General features: G+C 41.8%; 1 protein-coding gene across 1 annotated transcript in view; it reads right to left on the bottom strand.

The window, feature by feature from the left end:
• Positions 1–10,644: 10,644 nt before the first annotated feature.
• LOC147724768 (lymphocyte antigen 6D-like) overlaps positions 10,645–15,918 on the bottom strand; it is a 91,803-nt gene continuing 86,529 nt past the window's right edge. The window contains exon 4 of the mRNA XM_086967060.1: positions 10,645–11,672. Within this exon, the coding sequence (XP_086823186.1) occupies positions 11,479–11,672 (194 nt within the window). The 3' untranslated portion in view covers positions 10,645–11,478. The remainder of the gene's footprint in view (positions 11,673–15,918) is intronic.

The following is a 15,918-nucleotide window of genomic DNA, read 5'->3' as shown; positions in this document are numbered from 1 at the left end:
GCCATTTAAAAAAAACCCAGCATTGACATAGCCAATAGGTCTCCCCTTTGGGACCTTATAAGTGTTTAGTTGTCTAGTACAATATCCTTGGTGCAACAACTTCAAGTGTTGCATGGCTAAACACTAATAAGGTCCCAAAGGCGAGACCTATTGGCTATGCCAATGCTTGTTTGTTTTTTCCTCTGTTTCATTGTGGTTGCCAGGTAATCTGCTGTGAAGCCTCACATGATTTTTCTCCCACCCCATGGGTTTCTTTGTTTATTTAGGCCCTTTGTCTTATTAGATTTTTTTACTTGTTTATTTAATACTTGTGCTCAATCATGTCGGAGGATGGTGATGAATTAAAAATGTTGCCCCCCCCCTGGAAAAATTTCTGCGGACGCCCATGGCGTTTAGGACTCTGTGCACTTTACTACTGCTAACCAGTGTTACAGTGCTAGTGCTCACTCCTTTAAACATGGTAGTATTAGCTTACACCCACTTGGCATATTTAATTTACTTAGAAGTACCTAGTAAAATGGTACTACATGTACCAGGGTATGTAAATTAAATGCTATTAGTGGGTATGCAGCACTTATTGTGCTATCCAGTTAAGTTGCCATGCAAAACATGTCTCAGACTTGCTATTGCAGTCCATGTGTGGTTGAAAACTGCCAGTTTAAACATAAACCTTTTGCTAGGCCTAAATACATATACTTCACTCCTAAATAAGGCTCTAGACACCCCTTAGGGCAGGGTGCAATGTTTTTAAAAAGTTGGACATGTACTTTTCAGTTTTAAATGTCCTGGAAGTAATAAAGTCCCATATTCGTTTTTCACTACTGTGAGGCCTACCACTCCCATAGGATACCATTGGGTTACCTTCTCACCTTTAATAAGTGCTAATGTTTGATTGGGAACTGGTAGAACAGTCACGTTTGGTTTCAAAAGAATTGCCATTTAATATCCTCTTTAATTGTCAAGTCAGATTAAGTTATAATTCTGAAAATACCACTGTTAGAAGGTTGGCATTTTCTTGTCCTAACCAATTAGTGCTTGCAGCCTCTGTCCTGGGTCACAGGACTGTGAATAGTTGGTAGTTAGCCTTTGTGTATTCCTCCCAGACAGTAAGAAACAGGGGGACTAGATGTTGTCAGGATGGGCCATCCTGCCAGGATGGTGGGGCTGAGCTGTTGCCTGTCCCACTTTCATTTCAAAGGGGCGGCCTCAGCACATTCACAAAGAACTTGACACCAGTCTGTTGCCACCCTATACCGCTGGGAGCCTGGCCAGGGGAGAAACAACATTTCCAGAACCACATGTGGGGAGAAACCTAGACGTTTCTCCCACTTCAAAGGTTGGTACCAAGTATTAATATTGGAATCTCACCCCACTCTTCAGAACACTCCTAGATCCATGGAAGAATTCCAAAGGATTGCCTTGTACAAAGAGTTCTGCCATACTGCTTGAGGAATGCCTCGTTTCTCAGAGGACTGCCCTGCTGCCACCTGAGGACTGCCCTGCAGTTTGAGGCCTGCCTTGTTCTTCAGAGGACTGCCCTCCTGCTTGAGGCCTGTCTCGTTGTGTGAAGAGAAGAGAGGACGTTCTTCTTGTTGCTGGGAAGACCTCAGTTGGCTGGCCTTCAGTTCTGAGCTAAAGGGACACAACACGCTCCAGAGGTCTCCTTACCCAGCTGACCTGCTGAAACTGGCCCTGCAATTGGACTTGCCTGAACCCTGCTTGCCTCTGCTAGAGTGGGTCCATGTTCTCCAGAAGTGCCTCCCTGGGTCCTGGAGTTTTGGCTGGCATTAGAGTACACTGCTCTTGAAGAAAAGGAGAAATCCTGAAGTTTTTTACTCTTCGCCACTGCAAACGGGCTCAGTCATACCGAGACTCTGCTGCCTGTCACATCAGCCAATTCAAAGCTCCGGTGAACACAACCTTTTGCGATACAGCGACAGCGATCCATGACCAGCATCAAGAGATCGGCACTTCAGTCTACAGCAGCGACAGCCCGTGGGTATCTCGAAAGAGAAGATGCAGCAACAGCATCTGCTACATCCTACCAGATCATCGTGCTACAGCAACAACTGTCCATAATGCCAGGCCTGCTCTTCATGCTACAGGAATGACCATCCGCAACGCTCCGCTCTTGACCTCCTCCACTGTAAATGGGACTCTTTGCACCCCATCAGGGTCAACCTGAACTTGTGACTTTCCCCTTGTCTAACACAACCAAATGACTGAGAGTGATATTTTGTGCTTTTAGGCACAATACATGTCTAAAACCTTGAAAGAACATATCTCTAGTTCTACTAATTTTATTTTGTAGACCTGGTATCATTGCATTTATTATAATGTGCTCTATTTTTCTAAATTGGCATGAGATTTTTCTTGCATTGTGTTTTCACTGTATTACTTGTTGCGTGCTACATAAATGGTTCACGCTTACTTTAAGTTGAGCCTGACCTATTTTGTGCAAAGCCTCCAGAGGGTTAAGCAAAGGTTTATTCAGTGACTCTTTGTGGATTACCATTACAGGGATTGTGGCTGTTGCTTGAGGAGGGTCTTCACCTCCCTCAACCAAAAACCCAATTTACTACAGTGAGTATGTGTTATGTTGTTTATGCTCATTGTTATTGGAATCTTTATGTTTATTCCAATGTATGAATTCTAGACACTGTCAGGTGGTGCCTGGCCATCTTGGGATGATAACGCTTTGGTTGTGTCTGCAACAAATCTTCATACTGCTCCATTTCCTCAGAAGTTGTGTACTCCTTTGTGACAGATTTTTGACAATGAGCTTCGGCCAAGAGGGCACACGACTCTATGTGGTGGTCAAGTTACCCTGTGTGGTAAAAAGACTCTACAGTCATGCTTGCCATAGAAGTATAAGGACCTAGGTAATAACTCTTCTCAGAGTATCTAAAGAGTCGTCAGATCTATGTGAGATAGTGTGAATCTCTGGATTTCTACCGATCAACGATTTTTTTCATTTTACTGTCTTTTCATTGCGTGTCTATGATGATGTTATTCCTCTCGTGCATGCACTGTGACATTTGCTGATTGGATCTATTCTCGCACCTGGAAGTGGAAAGCACGAAGCACAAGCTCTGCTCTTCCTTTACTCTTCAAAACTGGATCTTTTTTCTCTGACCTTGCTCTATGCCAGTATGTGTTCATGTTGTTATACCTAAGTGCCACGTTAGACTGGAGATAGGAGCATCGTGGAGTGTGCTGATCCCACATTCATTTATTTCAAGAGCATGTGCACACCTCATCATTCGACCAGTTTATTAATCTACATCACTGATCAACTTGGATTTGTGGACAAACATTGAGGATTCCCAGTGATGCGCTATCCTTATTCTTATACTTTGGAGGTAAATTATTTATTGACGCTCTTCCTCAATTTAACTGTCCAATAACCTATGGGGTGACAGTGCGCTGCCTCACCATGGATGCATACAGCCCCATTATTGCTCCACCACTACTTTTATTTCAAGCTGGCCCTCCACCAATTGAATGAGAGGATTGGTTGGGAATCTTTGAAAATTGCATCACTGATTTCGATAGACAGAACTTTCACTATACCAAGGAAAAACCATTATTATTAAGTGCTCTGAGCATTGGAGGGCATTGTATATTCCTTATGCTCAAATGGCCAACCTCGTGATGATAAATTTAAAGAAGCACTTAAATGGCTTGAAACCATATTTTTTAAAAAGGTCAATTTGGTTATGGCTAGATATACATTTTACACACAACTGCAAAATGAGAATTAACCAGTCGATGAGTTTGTGGCCAGACTCCAGGAACTCTCTATAACATGTTGCTTTAGATTAATGACTGAATAACTCATTTCTGATTAGCTTATAGTTCAGTGTCAGACTAAATGAGGCAGCCCCCATGCAAATAAAGTGAGTCTCCTCAAAAGACTCTAAACCATGTATGATGGAAGACTCAATCAGGATAGATGATCCCTAAGAGTAATTGAGCGTAGATAGAGAGCAGCTCCGTCCGCCAATCACCTCAAGAAACTAAGAAAGAAAAGAAACGCATACTACAGAAAGATCAAGCGCACTAAGGCGGACTTCTTTAGCCATCAATTAGACCAGGCAAGAAAACGTCCCAAAAAGCTCTTCGAGTTAATCAAAACTCAATCTAAGGATGCACCCCACCAACCCCAGGATAAATTAGGCCCAGGACCCAACGGGGAAGAATTTGCTGCCTTCTTCTCTCAGAAGACAGATGCCATCAAGAAGGACCTGTGCAACGATCTAATCACACACTCGGCCGCACACCTGAACCCCGCACCATCCCTTCTAACTTCTCCACACCAAATCTCATCAAAGTTCGATCTAAAAAACAATGCATCTTGGACATCCTTCAACCCATATAATTAAGAATCTATTCTCAAAATGCTCACTGCCTTAAATCCTGCTAATCACTTTGTTGACCCTCTCCCAGCAAACCTTGTGAAAGCCTTCACCCCGCTGCTGCTATCTCTCTGGACCAAGACCATAAATAATTCCTTACTCAAAGGTTGCATCCCTGACACCCTCAACGCCGGGAAGGGATCCCCCATTCTAAAGAAACCTGCGGCGGACGCTGCAGACTTAAACAATTACCGTCCTCTATCCAACATACCTACCCTGGCCAAACTCTTAGAAAAATGTGTGCACCTCCAGCTGCTAAGACATATTGAACAGTTTAACCTACTTAACCTATACCAATCAGGTTTCCGTGCAGGTCACAGCACTGAAACGGCCATGACCTATATAATCGACGATGGCCTGGAAATCCTAGATCAGAACGGGGCCTGCCTACTCATCTTACTAGATCTTTCCTCGGCCTTTGACACTGTCAAACACGATAATCTGATAGCTCTTCTGGAACACAGAATGGGTTTAGGTGGATCAGTTCTAAGTTGGTTTTCCTCGTTCCTCCAGAACAGATCACAACGATTCAAGGACAATCCCGCCCTGTCCAAACCTTTTCCGGTCACTTTAGGAGTCCCACAAGGATATGCATTATCTCTGACATTGTCCAATCCTTTCATGGAACCCCTCACTGAAATTCTCTATGCGTCTAACGTGCAATACCACAACTATACCTACCTGAAGATCCATTCCCTAGAAGATATCAAATCGCTCAAAAATTTTCTCGGAATAACTCAGGCATGGCTGGCAGAAAATCATCTAAAACTGAATTCCCTCAAAACTGAATTCCTCCTCATCGCTCCCCCTGCCCAAGTACCCATAATGCAAGATTAGATCAAACACCTTATTGCACTCAATTGTCAACCCCTCATCGTGGACTCAGCAAAATCTCTGGGAATATCTCTGGACAGAAAACTCAATATGCAAAAACACATCAGCAACGCAACAAAGGCAGCAAACTTTGAGAAAACTGAAACCTTTCCTGCCAGATAAGGACTTCAAACTGGCAATACAAGCTCTAGTTGTCCCGACAGCGGATTATGGCATTGTCTCTTTCTGCGGCCTGCCCAGAGCGGCAATGGCCCCTCTAAGACCCTCAATCAACGCCGCAGCAAGGCTTATCACTGGCTCCAAAAGAAGTTCCCACATAACCCCTGACCTAAAATTCCTTAACTGGCTACCTTTTGAAGCCAGAATTTATTTGAAAATTGCATGTATGACTCATAAAGCCATTCATCACAATACACCCAGCTATGTGGCACGAAAAACTGGTGCCCTCATGTGGGGCTAGATCCTTAAGAAGTACTAACAACCTTCTACTGAAACCTCAAAGATTCAACAAGAAAAAAACGTAATCCATCTTTTGCACTTTTTTAAAAAAAAGAAGTGAAATTGCTCGTCATGGCTAAATTCTCCTGAGCAGGGGCTAGTATCATTGGCGACCTAAGTATCCTTCACTTTAAACTTTATAATGTGCACTGCCCAGCCAGGTATCCTAGATATTGTATCTACATTATGCGTGATATACAGTAAACGCTTTGTTTTGTATCTTATACCATGGACCAATGATTGGTTGATTACACTACCATTGTCTATCAGCAAACGTTATGCTATTTACTGTGTCCTTATGCAACTAAGACTCTACCTTGTAAAGCGCTCTGATACCCGCAAGGGTCTTGTTCGCGCTGTAAAATTCTCAAAAAAAATTAAAATAAAATAAAAATAAATATCTGTGCGCCGATAAAGATCATACACTCAAAAATGCAGGAAACATTCCTAAGATGGTGGATGAGTCAGAGTACTGTATGAAGGAGATGGGTAAAACTGATACTGTGGGAGTGAGGTGACCCTTATTGAAACAAATGAAACAAAGGCGAATGCCTGATTGGATGTTAATTCCATTCTCATGACCAGCAATAGACCCGTTAAACTCAGAATTCCGGTAACAAATTACTCTGAAGAGTGTAATAGGTGTGCCATTAACAATGACTGTAGGAAATATGGATGTAAAGGTCGTTGCACCCATGTGTAGGGTGTTAGGAACATAATTGGCGCAGTGTGTGATAATGGCCTGTTGTGATCACAGAGAAGGCCTATGGCAGGTTATGGTTTTGTGTGGACCATAGATTATTGAGTCAAAATATTGTAGTTGACACCTTTCCATTATCCAACATTAACAAGCTTATTTTGTCACTTAAAGGTGGTAAGAATTTTCCAAAGTTGGATTCAAAAATACTTAACCCCAAATTAATTTACATAATGACTCCAAACCACATACTGCTTTTATCACCACGGAGGATGCATGCCCTTAGGTTGTGTGTTTGATGCAAGAATCAAACTGGGATTGGTGCTGTTGTATCTCAGTTCCATTATAGGAAGTAATTAACAGTGGCATTTGCATCTCGATATCGGACGACCTCGGAAAGGAATTATGCTGTCATTGATTGGGTGGCCCTAGTAGCGACATATGGTGCAGAATCTCTTTGCACATATTGGGAAACACTGCTTGTGCTGCAAACTGATCATAAACCTTGGGTGTTCGCAGATGGAACCAATAAAATATCTACAAGATTGGCCGAGCAAGCTGCCAGATTGCAAGAATTTCATTTTTTGAAGGATTGAAGAATGCCCAGGCGTACATCCTTTATCGTCTTTCGATGGATTGGAAATGAGTTGATGGACCTTCTGTGGTTGCTAGTGAGAATGAGGGAACAGTAGTTTCTGCACAGGATGCAGTTGATTCTGGGCCAGGCGCGTTTAGGTTTGAGGAGCGTGAGATGAACTCTGATCCTACATTAAAAGAGGTGTTAGTTATGGTTCTTTTTCGTTACAAGAGAGAAAGTGCAGCCTTGTTGGCAGCAAGAGGTGTTGTGAAGAATTTGTTGGAATTGACAGATTGCAGAGAGAAGGTCACGAAGCACATTTGGGCTAAACATTGACAAATGTAACGCTGAAAAAAGTGTTCTAGTGACCAGGATTAGATGATCATGTGAGTTTGTGGGTGGAAAGGTATAATAATTGTGACGAATGTGTAGAAAAATTAAAAGTGGGTGGGCAATCTCATGTTGAACACTTTGCTGACCTTGAAATACCTTGTCATACAGTATGTTTAGATTTGTTTTTGCCCATGGATGAATCAATGAATGACTTGAGGTTTGCTTTGGTAATGGTTGATGGTCATTCCAAATAGTTAATTGTAAGGTTTATGAGAGAAGCAAGTACCATGATCGCCATTAATTAATCTTGAGTCGATTTTTGCTGAAGAAGGTGTATCATCTATTATTTTCATAGATAATGCAACTCAACTCTTGTCTAGTGAGATGATGAAATTTCTAGTGTTTTGTGGTATTAAGCATAATCACACTCCCCTTTACAATGCCCAGGCCAACGGTATTGCGGAGAGTGCAAACAGACTGGTCAAGGGTACCATTCAGATGATGTTTACAAACAGCTGTGATGTTTTTAGAGTGATTGCTGACATTGTATGAGCATATCATACCAGAAAGAACAGTGTCACACAGAAGGCATCTTTTGAATTGATGGGGGGATGTATTCCAGGAACAAAATTAGTTCTGGCTCAGTCGAAGGATTGGCTTTTGAATGATGGCTGTGGAACAATGAGTTTCGAAAGTATTAAACTCAGAGTGGGTTATTGGGTTAAAATTAGGTCAGGTAGCCTACGGAGGGTCTGTTGAAGCTAAATGGTCCATTCAAGATTAAGCAGTTACATAGGTTCTTTCAATGAGTGCTGAAGAGGATTTGTCCATTGATTTTTGCAGGCACAGTTCAGATAATGGTAACGGAGGTCGAGCAAAACGACCTTCAAGCGATCATAGACCTCCCTTGTGTCTTTATGACAATGTCAGATAACTTTACCATATATGCATATGTTTTGTTTTCATATTTTTGTTGTTTGTTTATTTTTTTTATTTTGTGTTTGTACGATTGTATGAAGGGTAGGGTATGTGTTATATTGTTTATTTTCAATGTTAGAAGAATCTTTATATTGATTCCAATGTGTGCATTCCAGACAGTGTCAGTTGGTGTCTTGCTGTCTTGGGATCCTCATGCTATGGTTGTGTCTGCAATAAATCTCCTTACTGCTTCAATCATCTGATCTACACTAATTTATAAAATAGTCCACTTGTTTGAAGCATTAAAACAAGTTCACCCATTGCAAATCCACCCATGTAACCAACTGTGTAAAAAGTTATGTCAAACATATAGTGTTCAAACTTAACCCCAATGTGCAACAAAGTGTGGTAACAAGAAGACAAACCCCACTCTTGGGTACAACCTTCTTCATTGCTTGCTCACAGGGAGACAAATCAGACCTGTAGAGTATTCAAGAACTGACAATTGTAAAATACAAGATATGATCATGCAAGTGTTGTATGAAGCAGGAAATCTGCCTAAATTTATCTTTGAAATCATGCTGATTTGCAGTTGTAGCCACCCTAGAAGGTAGTTCAACATCATTGATCAAACAAATGGCATTTTCTATTTTTTTATGAGGTTGACTTACTTTTCAAGGTGAGGTGAACATTTGTTGGTGATTGGGTAAAGTTACAAACAAACCCCATGTGTCGCATTCATGACCATCCTTCAGTAATGGACACATGAAAAACACAACGGTGCACAAAGACATACCCATAACTGAGTCTTATCTCTGTGCTCGTAGCCTCTTCCATGACCCTACTGTATATTTGCCCTTATTTTTATTTCCATAACTAGCCATGCTGCTATTGCTTTACTCCCTAAACTTGCAGTGCTGATGCCATGTAGTTCCCCAAGCCTGGAGGCAAAAAAAATATCATGGGCTTCATTTAGAAGAAGATGAGCACTTGCCTGCACCCTAAGGGGTCAGTCATGGTACAGAATGCTTCCTTGGTGGCCTGCAGCAGGGGGAACAGTAGCACGTGATGACGCTGCATCATCTCAACAAGCTGAATCATCCTCACGACTATTATTCGCATAGGAGAAAACCACAGTTTTCCTCACACCGGAGCATGAGGACTTCATGGCAACACTCATCCATTGTTAGGTGGCAACTAGACAATTGCCCAGTCTCCTAGCCAATGTGTAAGTGTCCTTTGGAAAATTAAAGAGAAACCGGGATATGACCCCCTGCTGTTCAAATCCTTTATATTCTGCAGTTCACAAGTTCGAAGGGCAGATAGTAGTGGATGACATTGTCTATTTTTAGTGTGAAATTTTGTGAAAATGACACCACATTATGTGAAATTATGTATGTTGCGAAATGTGGTTCGACAGTCTCTTGATTGACTTTTTTTTGTCAAGGGATTTCGCTGGTACTAAAGTCTTGCGAGATACTGACGCACACTGGGGGATATGTACAAGGAAGTGGAGGAGAGAGGCATTAGTCTTCCTGGCTTAACACCTCTCTCCACCACTCCCGAAATGCAAGGCTGCACCATATTTACAAGAATGTGGTGCAGCCTTCCGTTTCCCCCTGCGATGGCACTAAGCCATCGCAGGGACCAACGCCAGAGTGCCAACACCAAGCGCCAACGCAGGCACCCTTGAACCAGAGTGCAAGGCTGTCTGCGTGCATGGGAGGATTTTTTATGTGTAGGAGGGTGTCCCTTCCTGCACATAAACAATCCTAGAAATGCCATCCTGTCACTTTCATGCGTGCTGCTTCATGTAGCACACATAAAGGTGACAAAACGGCATTTTTTAAAACGTTAGTTTATGTACAGGATGGGACACCTGGAAGTTGTCCCTTCCTGTACCTAAACAAACTATGGCATATTTATTTTTCCATGTGTGCTGCACAAGGCAGCACACATGGAAGAAGCAAAAACTAGGAGAAATAACCAGTTTTTACCTGGCCTTAATTTTGGCGCTGCCTCCGATGTACGCCACCCTCGTACATAGGTGGCAGCATCAAAATGAATGGGTGTTGTGGTCGAATGCTCACCGCAACACCCACTGCCCACACCTTTCATGCTAACCATAGAGTGAAAGAGGGCCTTAAGTACAAGGCAGTGTTAAGACACGTTAAGTCACTTAACACTGCCTTGTACATAAGGCGCAGCCCCTATCGTCACCACAAAATCAATATAGGTAACGTTGTGGTGGCGATAGGGGCTTGTACATATGCCCCACTTTCTCTCAACTGCGCTTTTACAATTCCTTAGAGACATTTCAGCTAGAACCAGTCTTATGAGGATGAAAACTTTGTGAAATTGCATAATGCTAATTTTCAATATTTTTTTATTATTCTCTATAATATGAATTTCGTGAAAAATCACGTGTGTAATCACAGTTCTTCCTCAGGTCTAATCCAAGCACAGATACTTCAGTCTTTCATCCTTCTGTGGTTGCTAAATTGGGTCTCAGTAACATCTATTTATTTGCAATACCTAGAAATGATAGGCACGGAGTGAAAACAATCTGAATAAAAATAAGTGATAAACATTCTAAATTGTAATGTTGCACAAAAACAACTCCAATCCCCAAGATATATATTTGGAGTCTGCATAAATAAAATAGGAATCATGTTTACAAAGTTATTTGAACTTTTATGATATATCGTCAGCTAATATAATAAACATAATCTTTAAATAACATGCAAATGAGTACTGTGACAAGATAATTTCTTTGCTATTTTGGATAGTGCTGATAGAAAGTCATATGGGTCACATAGAAAATAATTTGAGGTATTCTTATTTCCACAAAGGAGGCTAAAAGTCTGATCAAAATTAGATCTTTATCTAAGGTTTTGCCATTTATCTACGATCTTCGGTCCCATCTTTGGTCCCCTTCAGAAGGGCACTTAAAACCTGGCTGTTCAGGCTAGCCTATTAACCGGGTCTTATGTAACAACTTAAAGCATGATTAGCGCCATGAAACCTTTGGTGACCGTGCGCTCTATAAGTAATTGATAACATTAACGTTAACATAATATAAGAAGAGGCACAATTGTGCAGTATGTAGATTATTTTCGCTGTGCATCTTGGGTATGTACGCATTGGTGGTAGCAGCCAAGATGGAGGCAGATCTGGCGCGTGTCCTACGCATGAGACGTACACTAGAACGAGAACCTGAAGAAGGCTGCGATGAAACACGCAGCGATGCCGAGGCTGAGGGGGCAGCTTGCCATGCAGGGCGCGCGGTTGGTGTTACACAAGTCGGTGGTGCAGCAGGAAATGGAGAAGGCTATCCCGTTGATTTCGTCGTTGGTTGGTACGCAGGAAGATGCACAGTTCTTGCTGATGATTTTACCTAGGAGACAGGGAAAGTCCCAGAAATCAGATTTATAGCACCTCATGACTTTGTTTTTTGATGTCCATAAGATGCAGCTTACAACAGATGGTGTGCAATTGAATACAACACAATGTACTAAAAAGACCAGTGGGTTCACAGATGTACAACCTCTAGGTAGAGATGCTAGTCCAGACATAACATGTTAACCAAACAAAGTAAATTTAGAATTGGGGAACTGGTGAAGCAAACATTACTAAATATAGAAGACTTTAGCTGGTTTATAGCACTCCTATTCTCACCATACCCCATGTGTCCCATACCTATTACACATACATGCAATCAACATGCATGAAGAATGTCAGTGCAAGAATCTGGGATTCTCATAACAGCGGAACTTTACATGAGCGGATCTGTAGAGTACCCTCACACTTGCACAGAGAATATGGTCCATCTAAAGTTGGTAAGTTACCTCCACTAATTAAATGACTTACCTAGGGCATGGACAGCAGTCTTATGCCCACAAGAGGGCATTCATTGTGTCCTCCTCCAAGTCACAGAAAAGGTTCTGGACCTCACATTACCAGGTGGAGGCCAATGTCTCTGTGCACAAACTAGGTTATCATGATTTCAGCTCCTGACAAAACCAGGAAGCAAGTTTCACAAGCAGTAAGGCACTCATGGCCGGTGTACACTCATTTACCGAGTAGGGGACATTCCCAGTCTAACACACATTACATCTTTTTTTTTCATTTTGCAAGAAGGTCCAGTTCACTTCATTGAGATCCTGCAAGAACCCCAAAATCATACCCCCAATATATTTGTATTTATATGTAGGTATTTTGGAAAAGATCAAAGCCTCTGATCAACTATTAAAGGATTCGCAGAGTCTAACCGTGAGCATGATGGCCCTCTTATTCTACAGTACACACATCACCCTCCTTCACATTTTGAGGAGGCAATCAGCACCTGACACCATACTGAGAAACTTAGTCAAATGCCACCCTGCAGTGCATGCAGCACCTGCAAATCCATCCAGGCCCAAACAAAATTGTTACCACGAAGTCCAATGAGGTCTATTTGAGGCTGCAAGTTAGAAGTATCCATGTGATATTCTTTCACAGCGTGTTAATCTATCTGTCTGAGTGAGATCCTATGTATCAGAACGTGGCTCTGTGCGGCTCTTTGTGAGAATATAAGATTCAACTCCCGGGTTAAACTCTCTGCATACATTATGTTTCTCTCTGTTTATGTGACGTAATGACTGTGCCATACTCGCCGTGTTTGTGAGATGTTCTGCCTGTGGGAGACTCTGTTTGTTTTTGTGAAATATTTGAAGCTGGTGTACTTTCAGCATTATTAAGCCTTTGGCTGCCCGTTGGCGATTTCTTTTCATTTTTCCAGCACTTATCATTACTATTTAAAATGGAACAAGACGATTCAGTTTTTTTAAGGCCAAGACAACAGGAAAGCAAAGGTTTATCGGCAAAATTCAGATGACTTCATTCAGCCGTTGGTACAACAGGCAGTGGATTCCTCTATGTAAAAAATCACAAAAACACTTGAGAGAACAATATTAAATCTCATTTAAAAAAATTGTTGGCCCAATATGCGGAAAAAAGCAGAATGCTTACATTTATTTCTACAAAGGTTTCTACTGTGTCAAAAGATTCCCTTTCCAAAGGGATAGCAAGTTCTATGGTTGGTGAGGCTGCATCACATGCGGTCGAAGACAACGTTCCACCAAGGCCTCCGACTCATCATGACAAAAGATACAGATGATGATTCTTTTTATCCTAATACAGATGATGATGCAGATAGAGGTGATGACTCTGAGTTTTGGCTAGGGCCTAAACAAAAGAAAAGGATGGTTTCATCTCCTAAATCTGATCCTCTTGCTTCCAATTCAAAACTAGGGGGCATATTACCAAGCAATAGCGATAATTATCGCTATTGCTTGGTTAGAGACAAAACTTTACCGCTGAGCTGCGGCGATTTTTACCGCAAATAAACCTTAGTATTACCAAGGTTTAACGCAAATGCGATAAAAATCGCCGCAAAGCATGAATATCGCTGAAAAGTCAGTGATATTCATGCATTACCGAGCTAATGCTCTTAGCCATGTTATCCACCTACCATTGGATAACATGGCTAAGAACTGCTCAGGGCAGGTGTTAGCTTTTGGAGATATTCGCGCTTAGCGCAAATATCTCCAAAAGTTGGTAATAGGAGATAGCGATGTTAGGGACTGTTTTCAGTCGCTAACATCTTGGCACGCCCACTTTGCATGTCATTAGTGATAAATATCACTGACATGCAAAGTGGGGCCCAAGATGGTCGCTATCTCCTACTAGCTGTCGCTAACTGGTGTTAGCGACAGCTAGGTAATAGGGAGATCATTTTATCTCCGCTTTCTTGGCTTTTAAAGCCCAAAAAGCGGAGATAAACCCCCTTGATAATATGCCCCTAGATTCCGAGGCAATGCCCATGTTTGATCCCAAGTTTATCCACCATCCAAATTCCACAGAATGGATCCCAGCAGAGTATATTTCTATAAGTATACGCCTGCCTTTGGATAAGCATACCAGAGCAAAACTGCTACCCCAGTTATAGACCCAAATATGTTATGTTTTTCTCTCTTCATTCTGGAAGGACCCTAGGAAGGGAGTTGATAAGGCTTGGCCTATGCAACAAGACACATTGTTTGATGTAGTCTGTCCATTATCCAGCATTTATGATCTGGCAGAAATGGCTAGACTGGATGATTCAACAGTCGATGCAGAGGAGTTATCTATGTTCATTCAGAGAGCATTTTGGGGCATATTACCAACAACTAGCGATAATTTTTGTCTCTAACTTGTTTAGAGACAAAAATTATCGCCGCACATCGGCGATTTTTATCGCAGATAAACCTTGCTATTAGCAAGGTTTATCTCAAATGCGATAAAAATCGGCCGAAATGCATGAATATCGCTGAAAAGTCAGCGATATTCATGCATTATCGAGCAAATGCTCTTAGCCATGTTATCCACCTCCCATTGGATAACATGGCTAAGAACTGCTCAGGGCAGGTGTTAGCTTTTGGAGATATTCGCGCTTAGCGCGAATATCTCCAAAAGTTGGTAATAGGAGATAGCGATGTTAGGTACTGTTTCCAGTCGCTAACATCTTGGCACGCCCACTTTGCATGTCATTAGTGATAAATATCACTGACATGCAAAGCGGGGCCCAAGATGGTCGCTATCTCCTATTAGCTGTCGCTAACTGGTGTTAGCGACAGCTTGGTAATAGGGAGATAATTTTATCTCCGCTTTCTTGGCTTTTGAAGCCAAAAAAGCGGAGATAAACCCCCTTGATAATATGCCCCTTTGTCGCTTAGGTAATGCTAACTCCTCCATCGTGCATGAGAGAAGGAAGGGTCTCCTCTTGGAACTGGATTCCAAGCTTGCCATAATTAGATCCTAGGTTCAAAGCTGGAAGACTTATGTTCCTTGATTCGTTCATTAAAGACTTGAGCAAATATGTGACCACATTTGCCTCTATAGACAAGGCTCAGCAATCATTGAAGAAGATCTTTGCCCAACGGGTTTTTGCCAGGGCCTGGCTAGCGGGGGAAAGGTATTGTACAGTAAATGGGATCGAATCCCAAATTTCAACCAATCATCCTCCAATTGAAGTAAAATTTGTGGGAGAGCACCCAATGGTGTGTTGCCTGTCAAAGGGAGTATAATTTTTTAGTCCTCCTCTTCCTAAATAAAGCCAATTATGGGATGTTAATTTGGTTTTACAACTGCTTTCAAATAGGCTACATAAACTTTCTTTCTTGCTCAAAATGCAGTCTTCTAAACTATGTTGCTATCTTTAATTTCTATCAAACGCATTTCTGACTTCAAAGCTCTAAACATTTCTTCTCGTCACTCTACTCCTGTGGGGGTCTTTTTCAATATACGAAGATGCAAAAAGACTAGTTTAACATATGTGTTTTATCCTTTCTTTTCTGGCCAATCTTAAATATGTGTGGGTGATTGCTTGAATGTGTACGAAGAACAAACCAATCATATCACAATGTCACCCGATACTCAACTCCTCATTTCCTTAAAAAAAAACATGACTGGTTTCTTCTCCTTCCCTGGCTTGTTGGGTTAAGTGGGTGATATCCTTAGCCAGGATTGATAGCTCCATTTTTGAAGCCCAATCCGCTAGGGTGCCCATGGCAGCCAAAAACGTTTGGGCGGGTTCACATTTGGAGGATATTCTGAGATTGGGG

This window comes from Lissotriton vulgaris, chromosome 4_1, assembly GCF_964263255.1.
Source record: "Lissotriton vulgaris chromosome 4_1, aLisVul1.2, whole genome shotgun sequence".
In the NCBI taxonomy this organism is placed as follows: Eukaryota; Metazoa; Chordata; class Amphibia; order Caudata; family Salamandridae; genus Lissotriton; species Lissotriton vulgaris.
This window is presented reverse-complemented; position numbering and strand designations above follow the sequence as displayed.